At 48.3% G+C, this 14,548-nt stretch overlaps 1 protein-coding gene across 4 annotated transcripts in view; it reads right to left on the reverse strand.

Annotated features, from left to right (window-relative positions):
- Positions 1–14,548, reverse strand: part of SLC29A2 (solute carrier family 29 member 2) — a 115,145-nt gene that overhangs the window by 44,301 nt on the left and 56,296 nt on the right. For all 4 annotated transcript variants that reach the window (XM_030218410.1, XM_030218408.1, XM_030218409.1 and 1 more), the window contains exons 5-7: positions 13,838–13,977; positions 12,806–12,940; positions 11,725–11,822 (exon numbers count right to left, since the gene is read on the reverse strand). In XM_030218410.1, coding sequence (XP_030074270.1) covers positions 11,725–11,822; positions 12,806–12,940; positions 13,838–13,977 — 373 coding nt within the window. The remainder of the gene's footprint in view (positions 1–11,724; positions 11,823–12,805; positions 12,941–13,837; positions 13,978–14,548) is intronic.

The raw sequence follows: 14,548 nt of genomic DNA on the forward strand, positions 1-14,548 counted from the left end.
TTGAATGTTGAATAATATTATGTTCATATGCAGCATGTTCTGATATTGCAAAAATTCTGCAATGTAAAATGTATGGAATATGTTCAACGTGCTGGATTTTCAATAAAAAAATTGTTGAAATAAAAAAAAAAAAAAAAAAAACTACAACTGAGTGTCTGATTAAAGATAAAGTTATTATTCATAACAAAATTGATCAGCTTGAAAACTTTAACAGACGGCTCAATTTGCGAATGTTGAATTTTCCTAAAATGGTAGAACTGAGTGCTCTTGAATTGTTTAAAAAATATTTATCTGATATTCTCAATTACTCCTCTGACCATATTCCCCCGATAAACAAAATCTACTACCTTCCAATACCGCAAAAAAGGAGAGAGGAGGAAAAGAGAAAACCAGAGAATCAAATGCAACAAGTCTCATTACAAAATTTGACTGCATTCCTAGAGCAATCCTTAACCGAAATCCACACTCGTTCTACATTGTTGGTTTCTTTTGTCTTCGAGCAAGACTTGAACTCAATAATGAAGTTATATTTTAAAAATGCTTTAAAAGAATTCTTGGGTGCACGAACCTGGATTTATCCGGATGTCACAAGAGCAACTCAGGAAAAACGGAGAAAGTTTCTTGCAAATGTATGATAAGATATGTGGGTAACAAATATGTTTTCTATGAACCGGATCAGCTGAAAAGCTTTATTGCTTTTTTTTTTTTTTAATGTTTCAATGATTTTTATTAGAGAAATGCCAAAGCAACAATTCCCACAGGCAGTTTATCATTACAGTCAACTAATTTGTTTCAGCGTCTGTATTAATATAAGTGCACATGTTTAACATCATACATGAACTGCTCTGGTAACTTTTTACATTTTCTCCCCCCCCTCCTCCCTCCTCCCATCTCATCCCCTCCCCTCCCCCTTCCCCTTCAACCCTCCCCCCTACCCCTCTCACAGGTGCAGTCCACAGTCCGTGTAGTCTTGCTCTCAGTTTAAGGTCCATGTTACATATTCATTATTTGCCCCCTGGCATGAGGTGTTAATGTGAGCCAGAACGGAGTCCAGCAGTTCCAAAAAGCTTTTATGATCTGTGGCTTCTGCCCTCTCAATCTCGTTCTTTCCGTTCAGAGTAGGTGGATCATTTGTCCTCTCCATTGGGACACTTTGGGGCTTTCCGGCTCAAGCCAGGCCACTAGAATTGTTTTCTTCGCCACCATTATAGATCTGGCAATAAATGGACGGCACCCCCTCGGGGGGCGGCCTACCAGCCGTGGTTGCCCGAAGAGGAGCTTGGCTTCTACTGTCCATTGTACATCCCAAATCACTGTGATCTGTCGAGTCAATTCTTTCCAAAACCTGCCCACCCGCGGGCATCTCCAAAACATATGTCCTAACGACACCCCGTCCGCTTTGCATTTGGGGCATGCTCCGTCTGGCGATAGTCCCATATGAAATGCTCTCCTGGGTGGGATGTATGCCCTCAGAACAAACTTAAATTGCAGCTCCCGGTAGTATGCTTGGTCCGCATTCTTACAATACCCAAGCAGGTGCTCCCTTACCATTGTCGCCAGTATTTCTGTCCCCAGCTCCGCACTCCACAGGCATGCTAATGTACCATAATCTGGCTCTTCTGCCATGTCCTTTAAATGCCTGTGATAGTACGTCAACGGGACTTTCTTTTGTGTCCCCAACAAGAGCGCGGAGCCCAGCTCTTCTTGCACATCTTCTGCCATGGCCTCCTGCGGGAAACTGGCGATATAATGTTGTAGCTGGTAATAATGGATCCAATCTGCTGGGTTTAAGGTGTATTGTGTCTGAAGCTCGGCCCAAGTTTTAGTTTTGCCCTCTGCGTCTATCGCCTGCAGTAGGTATTCTAGTCCTTTGTCCTTCCAGCGGGTAAAAGCTGCATGGTGCTGGCCAGGCGGGAATTCTGGATTGCCGCAGATTGGGAGATATGGAGTCACCCCGGGTGAAAATCTGTGGTGTTGACACAACCAGCGCCACGCTGCCTGCGCAGCTGGCAAAAGCTGCGCCGCGACCAACAGGTTTGGTTCTCCCTTACTACCCTGGTGGAACAGGTAGCTAATATGAGTCTGTCCAGTCTCTTGTAACTCCAATCGAGTGGGGGTGAAATATTGTGTTTGCCTTAGCCAATCGTTCAGATGTCTCAAGCCACTTGCTATCGTCATGTAACGTAAATTTAACAGTCCCATACCTCCATATTCCACCGGCAAATGAAGGGTAGTCAGCGCTATTCTTGGTTTTTTTCTTGGCCCATAGGAATGCCTGTAGAATCTTGTTATGCTTCTTTTCGTCTGCCCTGGTTAAGTATAAGGGCAGCGTCTGGAACACATACAACCACCGGGGTATTATCATCATGTTGTAGAGGGCTATCCTGCCTGAAAGTGACAGGGGGAGCCCCTGCCACATCTGCAGGCTAGATCTCGTGTCATCCATCAGCTTTCTCACATTCCAATCATACACTTGCGGAAGCTCTTGGGGTATTCTAACTCCCAGATACTTTACTGCCTCTGTCTCCCAGTCTATAGGTAATGCCAGCCTCTGTTTTGTGTTATCGCCGTGAAGCACTTCCAGGGCTTTAGATTTTTGTATATTCAGTGTGTAGCCTGACAATGTCCCAAAGTCCTGGATCACCTCTAAGGTCCTGGGGACTGCCCTTTCAGGATCTTGGGTAATCACCAGAAGATCATCGGCGAAAGCCAGAGCCTTAACTGATCCTCCCGCTAGTGGAACTCCCTTAAATCTTCCTATCTTCCCGTACAGCGCACAGCAAGGGTTCCATCGCCAGGACAAAGAGGAGGGGAGAGAGTGGGCAACCCTGCCGGGTCCCTTGTCGGATCTCAAATGGGGTTCCCTTTACTCCATTTACCAAAACTGCTGCCCTGGGACACGTGTACAATGCCCTCACTGCATCTGCAAACCACCCCTGGATTCCCATATATGTCAGCAGCTCGAACAGGTACCCCCAGTCCACCTTGTCGAATGCCTTTTCGGCATCTAGACTAAGTATCAATGCTGGTTCCTGGTCCTGCTGGCACTTTGCCATCGCCAACAGCAAGCGTCTGACATTGGTACCTGCCTGTCTGTTTCTCACAAAACTCACTTGCTCTTCCCCCACGAGTTCAGGAAGTAAGTGTCCCAGGCGTGTTGCTAGAATGCGAGCCAAGATTTTTGTATCCACATTTATCAGGGATATAGGCCGGTAAGATCCCGGCTGTGTCTCGTCTTTTCCGGACTTGTGTATCAATGTTATCAGGGCCTCATTCGCATAAGGGGGGAATTCCCTATCTTCAATTGTCTGTTCCAAGTGTCTCCCCAACACTTCGAGTCCGGGCTGCGGTAGGATCTTGTAGTATTCCCCCATTAAGCCATCCGGCCCTGGGGCTGAATTCAGGGCCAGGGCCTTTATTGCTTTAAAGAAAATTACCAAATGACTTTCGGGACTAGTGTTGAGTAAAGTAATTGTAAAATAGCCCGTGGTTTGGGTCCAGGCCTTATTGCTATTATGAACTAATACGATATATGTTCTCCTCAACTTTACTGACCCCCACCTCTAAATTAGTGGTCTAAGAAAAGAGGAATATTTACTTTAGAATATTTTTTGTTATTTCAGATAATATCTCTGTGTTTCTTGTACAAGATATATCTTGTGAATAAGGTTTGAAATATTATAAATAAATAAATAAATAAATAAATAAATAAATAAATAAATAAATAAAAACTCAGTGCTGCTGGAAGCACACTCACATCCTCTCGATCACTAAGCCCTTTATACTGGCCCAAACCAGTATCTCTCCTGCAGCCAAGGCTGTGGGCTTTAAAGAATTATGCCCCCAATTTTTTTTTTCCAGTGAGGAAGGAGAATGGAGGAAGGGCTGGAGAGGGGAGAAGGGTGGGGGAGGGACCTGAGGTGACCAGATGTACCCCATAAAGGTGGCACCGCTCAGCCACACACCCCAAAGCTCTACTGAACTGAGAAACCCGGAACAGGAGCCACCATCAGATGAGATGAGACCAGGAGCTTGTGAGAGACCATCCATCGGTCTGCTGGAGATAGAGAATATTGACCAAGGAGCATTCCATCCTATAAGACACTGCAGTTCAGCGCTCTCTATCACCACCTGCTGGTAGATGGTCACAACCCACAAGTCTCTGGATTCATCTGCTGCTAAGGAAAATTCACTTGAGGGGCTGAAGAGAGCTGAGAGGCCAGAGGTCTTTTTAATAAAATGCCTGGTGCACAAGGAATACAAACTCTGATGAAAATGGAGTATTCAAAGCTTCCTGTCCCATCGGTAATGAAATCCAGGCTCTGCAAGGTGGCTAAGGTAAATTTCCCACCGATGGGATGGTCCTAGTAACTTCTGACAGGGAACAGTGTGCTGACACTTCAAAGATGGATGCTGCAGACGTGTGTTTTCAGAATAAAGGGCCGTGGAGCCCGCCAAAACATCTGCCTACGGCCCCCTCTGAGGAACCCCTCTGAAGGAGCAGCTGTGGCCAAATCAGTTGCGGGAGGGGGGACTAGAAGAAGCCATGCAACAGGCAGTACAGAGCCCTGTCGCTGTTCCCCAGCTCCCACATCGGGGAGCATCTAACAGTTTCTTTCAAGGCTGCCATAAAGTAGTAAGAAAATGAAAAGAAGCACTTACAGGCACGAAGCTCTCAGAAGAGAATTGTTGGCAGAGGCAGAGCAACTGAACAAATGGTGCAAAAATAGCTTGCTGCCCAAAGCAGCACTGCTTGTCTTTTTCTCTGGCAACAGTCCGTTTTTTTTTTTTTAAAGAGGCAGGAGATTCTTTGTTTCTCACTTTTTTTTTTCAAACTGGGAAATGCTAGCATGCTAGAAGGGTACACAAGTTGGGGGGAACCTGATACCACTAGGTGTATCCCTGGAAGACAGGCTTGCCCCAGCCAAGACCCTCAGCTCAAGGAATGAAGGAGTGGCCTAGTGGTTAGGGCACCAGTCTTGACATCTGGAGGTGCCTGGTTCAAATTCCACTGCTGTTCCTTGTGATCTTGGGCAAGTCACTTAATCGTCCATTGCCGCAGGTACAAAATTAGATTGTGAGCCCAGAGTACCTGAATGTAACTCACCTTGAGCTACTACTGAAAAAGGTGTGAACAAAATCTAAATAAATAAATAAATAAATAAACTGCACCTGATGAACAGGACAGGAGCAAGCACCACACAGAGCTGCACATCATCTGTCTATCCACCTGCTGAGATTGGCTACCAAGAGGGAAGCGGGTTGTACAGTATCCTTTACGGCAAAGCACTGTTTTCTCTACCTCTACATGTTGGTAGATAGGCATAACCTGCAAGTCTCTGGATTGATCTGTGGTACGAAATGGAAATTGTATCTGCACATGGTGAAATTAGGCCTTACCTGCTAATTTTCTTTCCTCTAGACCCTCCAGACCGGTCAAGACGCTTGGGTTATGCATGCCTACCAGCAGAGGGAGACTGAGAAAACTAACTTCAAACTGAGTACATATAACCTGTGCTAGCCCTCTATCTCCAGTATACAGTTAGCAAAGCAGAGAAACACATCCCTGTAACAGTAACTCCGAAACTAATAAAACCCCTGTACCTGGAAAACTAATAGGTAAACACCAACAGTGTGCTTAAACAGATGAAACGCTCAGGCGTCCCACTCTGCAGAACATTAGAGTCAAAGAAAATGTCTCCGACCATACTGAATATCAAATGAACAGACATAGCAGAACACGGCTCAAAATACTTCTGATAACTGACCCGGTTGAAAATTACTTTTGCTGAATTACTTCTGATACGAACCAGGGTGGGCTCTTGACCGGTCTGGAGGGTCTAGAGGAAAGAAAATTAGCAGGTAAGGCCTAATTTCACCTTCCTCAGCAACCCTCCAGACCGGTCAAGACGCTTGGGAAGTACCAAAGCAGTAGACACATTAAGGGTGGGACCCACGAAAAGCAGAAGACAACACAGCCGCTCCAAACCGAGCATCCTCTTTTGCCTGCACATCAATTCTATAATGCTTTACAAAAGAATGAATGGACGACCACACCGCCGCCTTACAAATGTCCTGAGGGGGAATAAAACTACTTTCCGCCCAAGAGGCGGCTACCCCCCGAGTAGAGTGTGCCTTCAGTACCGAGGGAACTGCCCGACGTTTCAACAAATACGCCGAGGCAATAGTCTCCTTTAACCATCTAGCCAAAGTGGCCTTGGAAGCCGCTTCCCCCTTTCTGGGACCTCCATACAAAATGAACAAACGATCCGACGCTCGGAAGTCCTGCGTTCTGCTCAAATACGACCGCAAAATGCGTCGAACATCTAACTTAGCCAAACGGCGTTGAGAGAGATCACCCGACCTATCCCCCAACACTGGTAACGAAATCACCTGATTAACATGAAAGGAGGATACCACCTTAGGAACAAACGAAGGAACTGTCCGCAAAGTCACTTTCTCCTTAGCCAAGGAGAGAAAAGGCTCTCTACAAGACAAAGCCTGTAGCTCCGAAATTCTACGCGCCGAAGCAATGGCCACCAGAAACACTGTCTTTAACGTAAGATCTTTACACGAGATGGACGCCAACGGTTCAAACGGAGGACCCACCAGAGCCTCCAACACCAAATTCAAATCCCAAGGCGGAACCGTCGGCCGACGAGGTGGACGAAGCAACTTGACAGCTTTCAAGAACCGCCCCACGTCCGGCGAAGCCGCCAAGGAAATCCCCTGAATCTTTCCACGGAAACAAGACAACGCTGAAACCTGCACTTTCAGGGAAGAGAGCGAGAGCCCCCTGTCCAGACCGTCCTGCAGGAACTCCAAAACTTCCGCGATGGAAACCCGTAGAGGAACATACTGCCGCTCTTGACACCAGTTCTCAAAAATGCGCCACACCCGCACATAAGCCAAAGAAGTAGACCTCTTACGAGAACGCAGCATGGTATCAATTACCCTGGCTGAAAAACCTTTCTTCCTTAATCTGAGCCTCTCAAGAGCCAGGCCGTAAGCGAGAATGGAGCAGGGTCGGCCATCTCGATCGGCCCCTGAACCAATCTCACCCTGGAGCCCAACGGAATGGGATCCTGCACCAATAACCGAACCAGGTCTCCGTACCACGGACGTCGAGGCCAATTGGGCGCAATCAGAACCACTAGACCTGCATGGTGCCCGATCCGCTGCACCACGCGGCCCACCAGCGGCCATGGCGGAAATACATAAAGCAACTGCTGAGTCGGCCACGGGAGCACTAACGCGTCGATGCCCTCGGCCCGAGGATCTCTTCGACGACTGAAGAAGCGAGGGGCCTGAGCGTTGTCGGCCGATGCCATGAGATCCAGCACCGGCCGCCCCCATGCCAACACCAGTCGATTGAACACTGAGGGATGGAGGGACCACTCTCCGGGGTCTAACGTGTGTCTGCTTAGGAAATCCGCGCTCACGTTGTCCACCCCTGCCACGTGGCCCGCCGAGATGCTCTGCAGATGAGCTTCTGCCCACAACATTAACTCCGCCGCCTCCACAGCTAACGCTTGGCTCTTCGTTCCCCCCTGCCGATTTACATAAGCGACGGCCGTGGCATTGTCGGAAAGAACCCTGACTGCCTTGCCTTCTATCAGGCTGTGAAAGGACCGAAGAGCCAACCGAATTGCTCGAGTCTCCAGGCGATTGATGGACCACGATGCTTCCTCCACCGTCCAAAGTCCTTGAGCTACCTGCCCCAGGCAATGCGCTCCCCAGCCCGAGAGACTCGCATCCGTGGTCAGAACCGTCCAAGTGGGAGAGTCCAGCGGCATTCCTTTCACCAGATTCGGAGAGTGTAGCCACCAGCGAAGGCTGCGAAGGGCAACCCCCGACAGAGGGAACCTCTCCTCCAGGTCCTGAGACTGAGGGGACCAACGAGACAACAAGGCTCTCTGTAACTCTCTCATATGGGCCCTGGCCCAAGGAACCACCTCTATTGTTGCTGCCATCAGACCCAACACCTGAAGATACGCCCGAGCCGAAGGCGCTCTCTGTGCTCGGAGCCGCCTGATCTGTCCCTGCAGCTTGGAGATGCGAGGAGCTGTCAAAAACACCCGGCCCTTCTTCGTGTCGAAGCGAACTCCCAGATACTCCAGAGACTGGGAAGGCACCAGGTGACACTTTGCCAGATTGACCACCCAACCGAGCGACTGCAAGAAGGTCACCACACGGCCGGTGGCCTCCTCGCTCTCTGACCTTGATTTGGCCCGAATCAACCAGTCGTCCAGATATGGATGCACCAAAATGCCCTGCAAGCGCAGCGCCGCCGCCACCACAACCATCACCTTGGAGAAGGTGCGAGGCGCAGTCGCCAGACCGAAAGGTAGTGCACAAAACTGAAAATGCCTCCCTAAGACCACAAAGCGAAGAAAACGCTGGTGCGCCTCTAGGATGGGAATGTGTAAGTAAGCCTCTGTCAGGTCCAGAGACGTCAGAAACTCTCCTTCTTGCACCGCTACAATCACTGAGCGCAAAGTCTCCATCCGAAAGGAGGGAACCTTTAGGGCCGCATTGACCTTTTTGAGGTCTAAAATGGGCCGGAAGGCACCTTCTTCCTTCTTGGGCACCACGAAATAAATGGAGTAACAGCCCGTACCTCTTTCTAACCTGGGGACCGGTACCACCGCCCCTAAACCGATGAGACGCGACAGAGTGTCCCTTATTGCTCTCGCCTTGCCTCTTGAAAGACAGGGAGACACGAGAAAGAAGTCGGAGAGGGGACTGTCGAATTCTAGGGCGTACCCGTCTCGCACTATCTGCAGTACCCACTGGTCTGACGTGATATGGACCCACCTCTGGTAAAACAAGCGTAAGCGAGCCCCCACGCGAACCAGAGGCTGGGTCCCCAAACCATCATTGAGACACACGGGACGTACCGGACGCTCCCGAAGAGGAGCCTCGCCCCCCGCGACGGCCACCTCGAAAGGACTGGGTTCTCTGGAAAAACCGACCCCTAGTCCCCCCAGAAGACCTACCGGGTCGATACCGCCGAGCCTCCTGAAAACGCCCCCGTCCTGCTGCCCCCTTAGACACCTTGGGACGAAGCTCAGGAAGCCGAGGCGCCTTAGCATCACCAAGACCCTTCACCAATTTATCCAATTCCTCCCCGAAAAGCAAAGAGCCTCTAAAGGGGAGGGAACAAAGTTTAGTCTTGGAAGCGGCATCAGCCACCCAGCCCCGCAACCACAGGGCCCGCCGAGCCGCCACGGCAAAAGTCATGTTCTTAGCCGATGCCCTCAACAAATCGTACAGTGCATCCGCCAAGAACGACGACCCCATCTCCAACTTGGCCAGATCTTGAACCAGAGAAGCCCTATTAGCCTGCGGGCCATCCAGGAGCCTCTCCGCCCAACGAAAACAAGCCCGCGCCACCAGACCTCCACAAACAGACGCTTGCAGCGCCAAGGCAGACAGATCAAAACTCCGCTTTAGGAAGGTCTCCAATTTCCTATCCTGAGGGTCCCGCAACGCGGCCCCCCCATCCACTGGAATAGCAGTAGCCTTAGTCACTGCCGTAACCACGGCATCCACCGTCGGAGGCCTGAGAGACTCTCTGTCCTCCTGAGGAAGGGGATAGAGCTTGGCCATAGCCCGAGCTACCTTACACTGAGCCTCCGGCGACTGCCACTCCTGCGAGATCATATCTCTCAAGTCCGCATTCATAGGAAAGGAGCGAGAGACCCGCCTGATCCCCTTAACCAAAGGATCCACCTGCTTCCCATCCCCAATGGGAGCTGCCGCAGAATCAAACCTTAAAGTGGCAGACACCTGCTCAATGAGTTCCGACAATTCATCCCTGTGAAAAATTCTAACCACCGAGGGGTCCTCCCCCGGCAAAGACAGGTCCCCATCCTGCCCTGCCACCGACCCCTCTTCCTCTTCCAGGGGGCTAAAATCACCCTCCGAGTCTGGAGGAGAAAAGACCTCTACATCTTCAGAGCACTCCACTCGCGGTCTTTTAGCGGTAGCCCCCCCCAACCTTGGACTAAGGGACTCCGCACCCGATGGGCCCGCCTTCCAAGCCTGAAACAAACTCCAAACAAACTCTGGAGGGAACCCCATGCTGCCCGAGGCTTCCCCCCCAGCGGGACTCGAAATCGGGAAAGGCTGCGGTCCCACGACCGTCTCAGCACCCAAAAGACCCGAATCCAAGATGGCGGCGGTTCCCGCCAAAATCGGGACCGCCGTTGAAGCGCCAAACTGAGCCGCACCACCCTCCTGCGCTCCCGCAGAAGGAATCTCCGCTGCTAACACCGGAGGCGCGGGAGATGAGGCCTTGGGCTCTCCACAAAAGCGGCAGGGACCGCCAGCCGCTTCAACACCCCGACGCGCGCACAGCCGGCAACGAAGAAACTTCCCCGACATACTCGCGCCTCTTAAACAGCTGATTACTACCGGCGAAGTAAAAATCAAGAAATAACACTCACCGGCGCTGAATCACTGGCCCAGCTCTCCCAGACCGGCTGAACAACTCCGGAAACCCCGGAGTGCAGCTGCTGCAGCTCTCCACACGAGGTGTTTTTTTTTTTTTTTTTTTAACTTTATTTGAGCCCTGCTGCTATAATCTGAATGGCACTCAAGGCTGCAGGATTAACACTGCAGCCGAGGCACAAAGCTGCCCAAAACGGGAGAGCCAGTCGGGGGAGGGACCCGGCCACCCGGGTGTGACACCCCAGAGGGGACAATGGTAGGCCCCACCGGACCTACCAACCCCTTGCACACCACAGAGTTCCAGGCACAGGGATCAACTGATCTTTCACCAACTTCTCCTTAGAAACAACTGAAAATAAACTAGTCTCACAAAATGGACCTAAATCCTGCCAGACCGGACAAGCTGCACAGCTGCATGTCTACCCTCTGCTGAGACTGAGAAAATACTGGAGATAGAGGGCTAGCACAGGTTATATGTACTCAGTTTGAAGTTAGTTTTCTCAGTCTCCCTCTGCTGGTAGGCATGCATAACCCAAGCGTCTTGACCGGTCTGGAGGGTTGCTGAGGAAATGCTGGAATGTTGCTCTGTGCATGAATATTGGCATCACAAAATTTTATGCACAAGAAACTGTTGAGATACCGATATTTATCCACATATATTTTCTACTAGTACTACTACTACTAATCTGATATATCTTCTAGTACTACTAATCATTTCTAAAGTGCTACTAGACGTACACAATGCTTTACACATTATATGCAGGTACTTTATCTGTCCCTAGAAGGCTCACAATCTAAGTTTTTTTGTTTCTGGGGCAGTGGAGGGTTAAGTGATTTGCCCAAGGTCACCAGGAGCTGCAGTGGGAACCAAACCCAGGTTGCCAGGATCAAAGCCTGCTACACTAACCATTAGGCTACTTCTTCACTCCAAACATTCCAGAACATATGCAGGTGTGTGTAACTTTTGTTTTGCTCAGACATGATCACAGTACTAGCTACCTTTAGTGCAAAACCTTGTGTGAATGCATCTGGTGTGCTCACCCTGATTAACATACAAGTTTTGCATACTTCAAATTTGCATATGGATAACTTACTGTATCAGCAAGGTAATAATTGGCATTACATTCACCTTAGAAGCCATATGCTCAACCATCAATGCACAGCTCTAAAGCAAGCTCTTTTACATCAGCACCTCCCCCCCTGTTCTGATCTTAAAACCATTTGCTCCTCCTTCCCCTCCTTTCCAACTAGGAGAGGGCTGCGACTCACCAGGTGTGGAAGAGCCAGGTAACAGAGGATGGAGATGAAAGTCCCCACACAAGGTGTTATGAAGTAACCCAGGGCTGATGTCCGTTTGTCTGCACCACCTGAAGGATAAAACAGAAATAAGTGCCATGGTGAAAGGGTTCTTATCTGCATCTCGGTACAGAGAAGGGTGCCCAAAAGTTAAGAGATGGAACAGCTCTCATATGAGGAAAGGCTCAAGAAGCTTGGGCTCTTCAGCTTAAAGAGACGAGACATCTGAGAGAAGATATGATAGATGTCCATAACATTCTGAGTGGAGTGGAACGGGTAAAAGCAAATTGATTGATTACTCTTTCAAAAAGTACAAAGACTAGGGGACACTCTATGAAGTTACATAGTAGCACATTTAAAACAAATATGAGATCACTGTTGGAACTATTGGTAAAAGCAGTTAATGTAGCTGGGTTTAGGTTTGGGTAAGTTCCTGGAGGAAACATCCATAAGCTGTTATTAAAGTAGATCTGGAGAAAGCCACAGATTATCCCTGAAGGTAAGTAGCACTGAATCTTTCTACTTTTTGGGATTCTGCCAGGTACTTGTGACCTGGATTGGCCACTGTTGGAAACAGAATACTGGGCTTGATGGACCTGTGGTCTAACTCACTATGGCAATTCTTGTGCTTTCTTTTTACCCAAAGGGCTTGTGACAGAGAACAAGTATGTCTTTACCCCATTTAAACCTAATGTTATCACCAATCCATCCTGAGCTTGTCACTCCATTTTCTCTGTACAGTACCCACATTATCCTCATGCTCCTCTTTACTTCCAGCTCAGTTAGAACCAGGGCTGGGATTTGACATTAGTTTATTTGCAACTACTGAAGGATTATTCCCTTATTTTATATATTGCTGGGCCACCCTTAAGGGATTATCTTGAATCCCTCCTCCCTTCCCAGCTAACCCTGAGGATAAAACCAGGGACTTTCTGCATGCCAGTGCACAGCACTCATCACCTAAGGTGCTGGACTGGCCCCTCCTCAATTTGTTTTAAGCAGTAAATTGAACAGATTTGAGCCAGGAGGAGGCGGCACAAAGGCTCATACTCACTTGCCAAGGACAACAGCATTGCAACAGCGGCAAAGGTGCCAGCCATGCCCTGGCCACTGAGGAACAGACTGCTGTAGTTATGGGGGAGGAGCCCCAGAAGACCGAAGAGGCTGCCCTGGAGAACAGCACCAAAGGCTGAAAGGAGAGAGCAGTGTTATTTTAACTAAGAGAGGCTACAATACGTACACAAAATTAAAAAGACATTTTATAGCAGCATAAGGGAACCAAATACTTTCCCCACAATTATTTCATCATGGAGGAGCAGTGGAATGAAACCAGAAAAGCCAGGGTTCAAACACCAATGCCACTTCTTGTGGCCTTGGCCATAGTCTCAGGAAGATTGTAAGCTTTCAAATGCAGATTGCTGCAATCCTACGCATTTTTAAGTGTACATGAGAGGTCCTTTCTTAGAATTACAATATGCTATTTGGACTGATTTTTGTAAAAGAAAAAAGCTGAATGTTTTGTACATCATTACTAAACTCTGAAGCAGCCTACAGGTGAAACTCAGCCATGTGAGATATTAATGGTGGATTTTTATCACTTTTACTATACTTATGTTATTAAAGCTTTATTGGTACTTCTCACTCCTTTTTGTTTCAAATATCTCATGAAATACTGAAGTCCTCTTCCTTGATACCTGAATATAATTCACCTTGAGCTACTGAAAAAGGTGTGAGCTAAATCTAAATCCCTTTATTAATTTTGCAGTACCACCAGTATAAACAGCACTGGACAAGGACCAGTGCGTCCAAGGACCTCGTTTTCCTCAGGACAGGAAGATGAGGCCTAGGTGCACACCATCCATTCTTGACCTTTGTTTTCTACTACTTTTAATGGCAGAAAATCTTAACATCTTCACATAATAAATAGTACAAAAGCTAATGCAGTAGTGATAGACAGTTATTGCAAATATTTGGTCCATTTGAAGAAAACTTCTACCAGACTCGGGAACAGAAGTTACCAGATGGCTCCAGGTTAAGCTAATCCTGCTTTTGCCCCTGTTTACTTCTATGGGAGTTGTTCACTCACAATTAATGAGCCAGATGGTCACCATGGTGATAGAGAAGAAGGTCTGAGGACTCATTTCAGCTTTCACCAAGACCGCAGTGAAGATGAACAGAGTCAAAATGCCCACCAAGCTGCCTACGATCCGTGTGCGGTCAGAGATCCTGCAACAAGACGGACAACAACAAATAAATAACATGTATATATGCATACATGACAGAGAACAGGTCAGGAGGAAAATACATTTAACAAACACTGTTAAGCTTTTTGGCAGAAAAAATAAACTGAAGGAAAACTGACAGAATTTTTCTAACATTTCAGGTTATTGGGTACATGTAGATTGGAAAGCTTAACAGACCAGGGCCATTGCTAGACAGCAAAATCTTGATTGCTCTTTCCTTTGAACAAGTGCTGCATAAAATCCCAGCTGTGCATGTAAACACAGAGAAACAAGGAAAAAAAGAAATTATGACTTGCCAGCTAATGTTCTTTCCTTGAGTTTCTTCAGTCCAGTCCAGACACCTAGGTATACACTCTCCTGCCAGTAGATGGAGACTGAGAACCACTTGTTCAAAGCCTTCACTCTTTAAAGGACTCCTGTGCAGCCCATAACCAGCCAATATTTCTCTAACAAAGCAAAATAGTAACTGACCCCTCATGACCAAGGAGTAAGAAATTTGCGAAACAATCTCTCTTAAATGAGTCTGTCAGCAGCTTGAAGGAAAGAGATTAGCA

Source organism: Microcaecilia unicolor, chromosome 11 (genome assembly GCF_901765095.1).
Source record: "Microcaecilia unicolor chromosome 11, aMicUni1.1, whole genome shotgun sequence".
Lineage (NCBI taxonomy): Eukaryota > Metazoa > Chordata > Amphibia > Gymnophiona > Siphonopidae > Microcaecilia > Microcaecilia unicolor.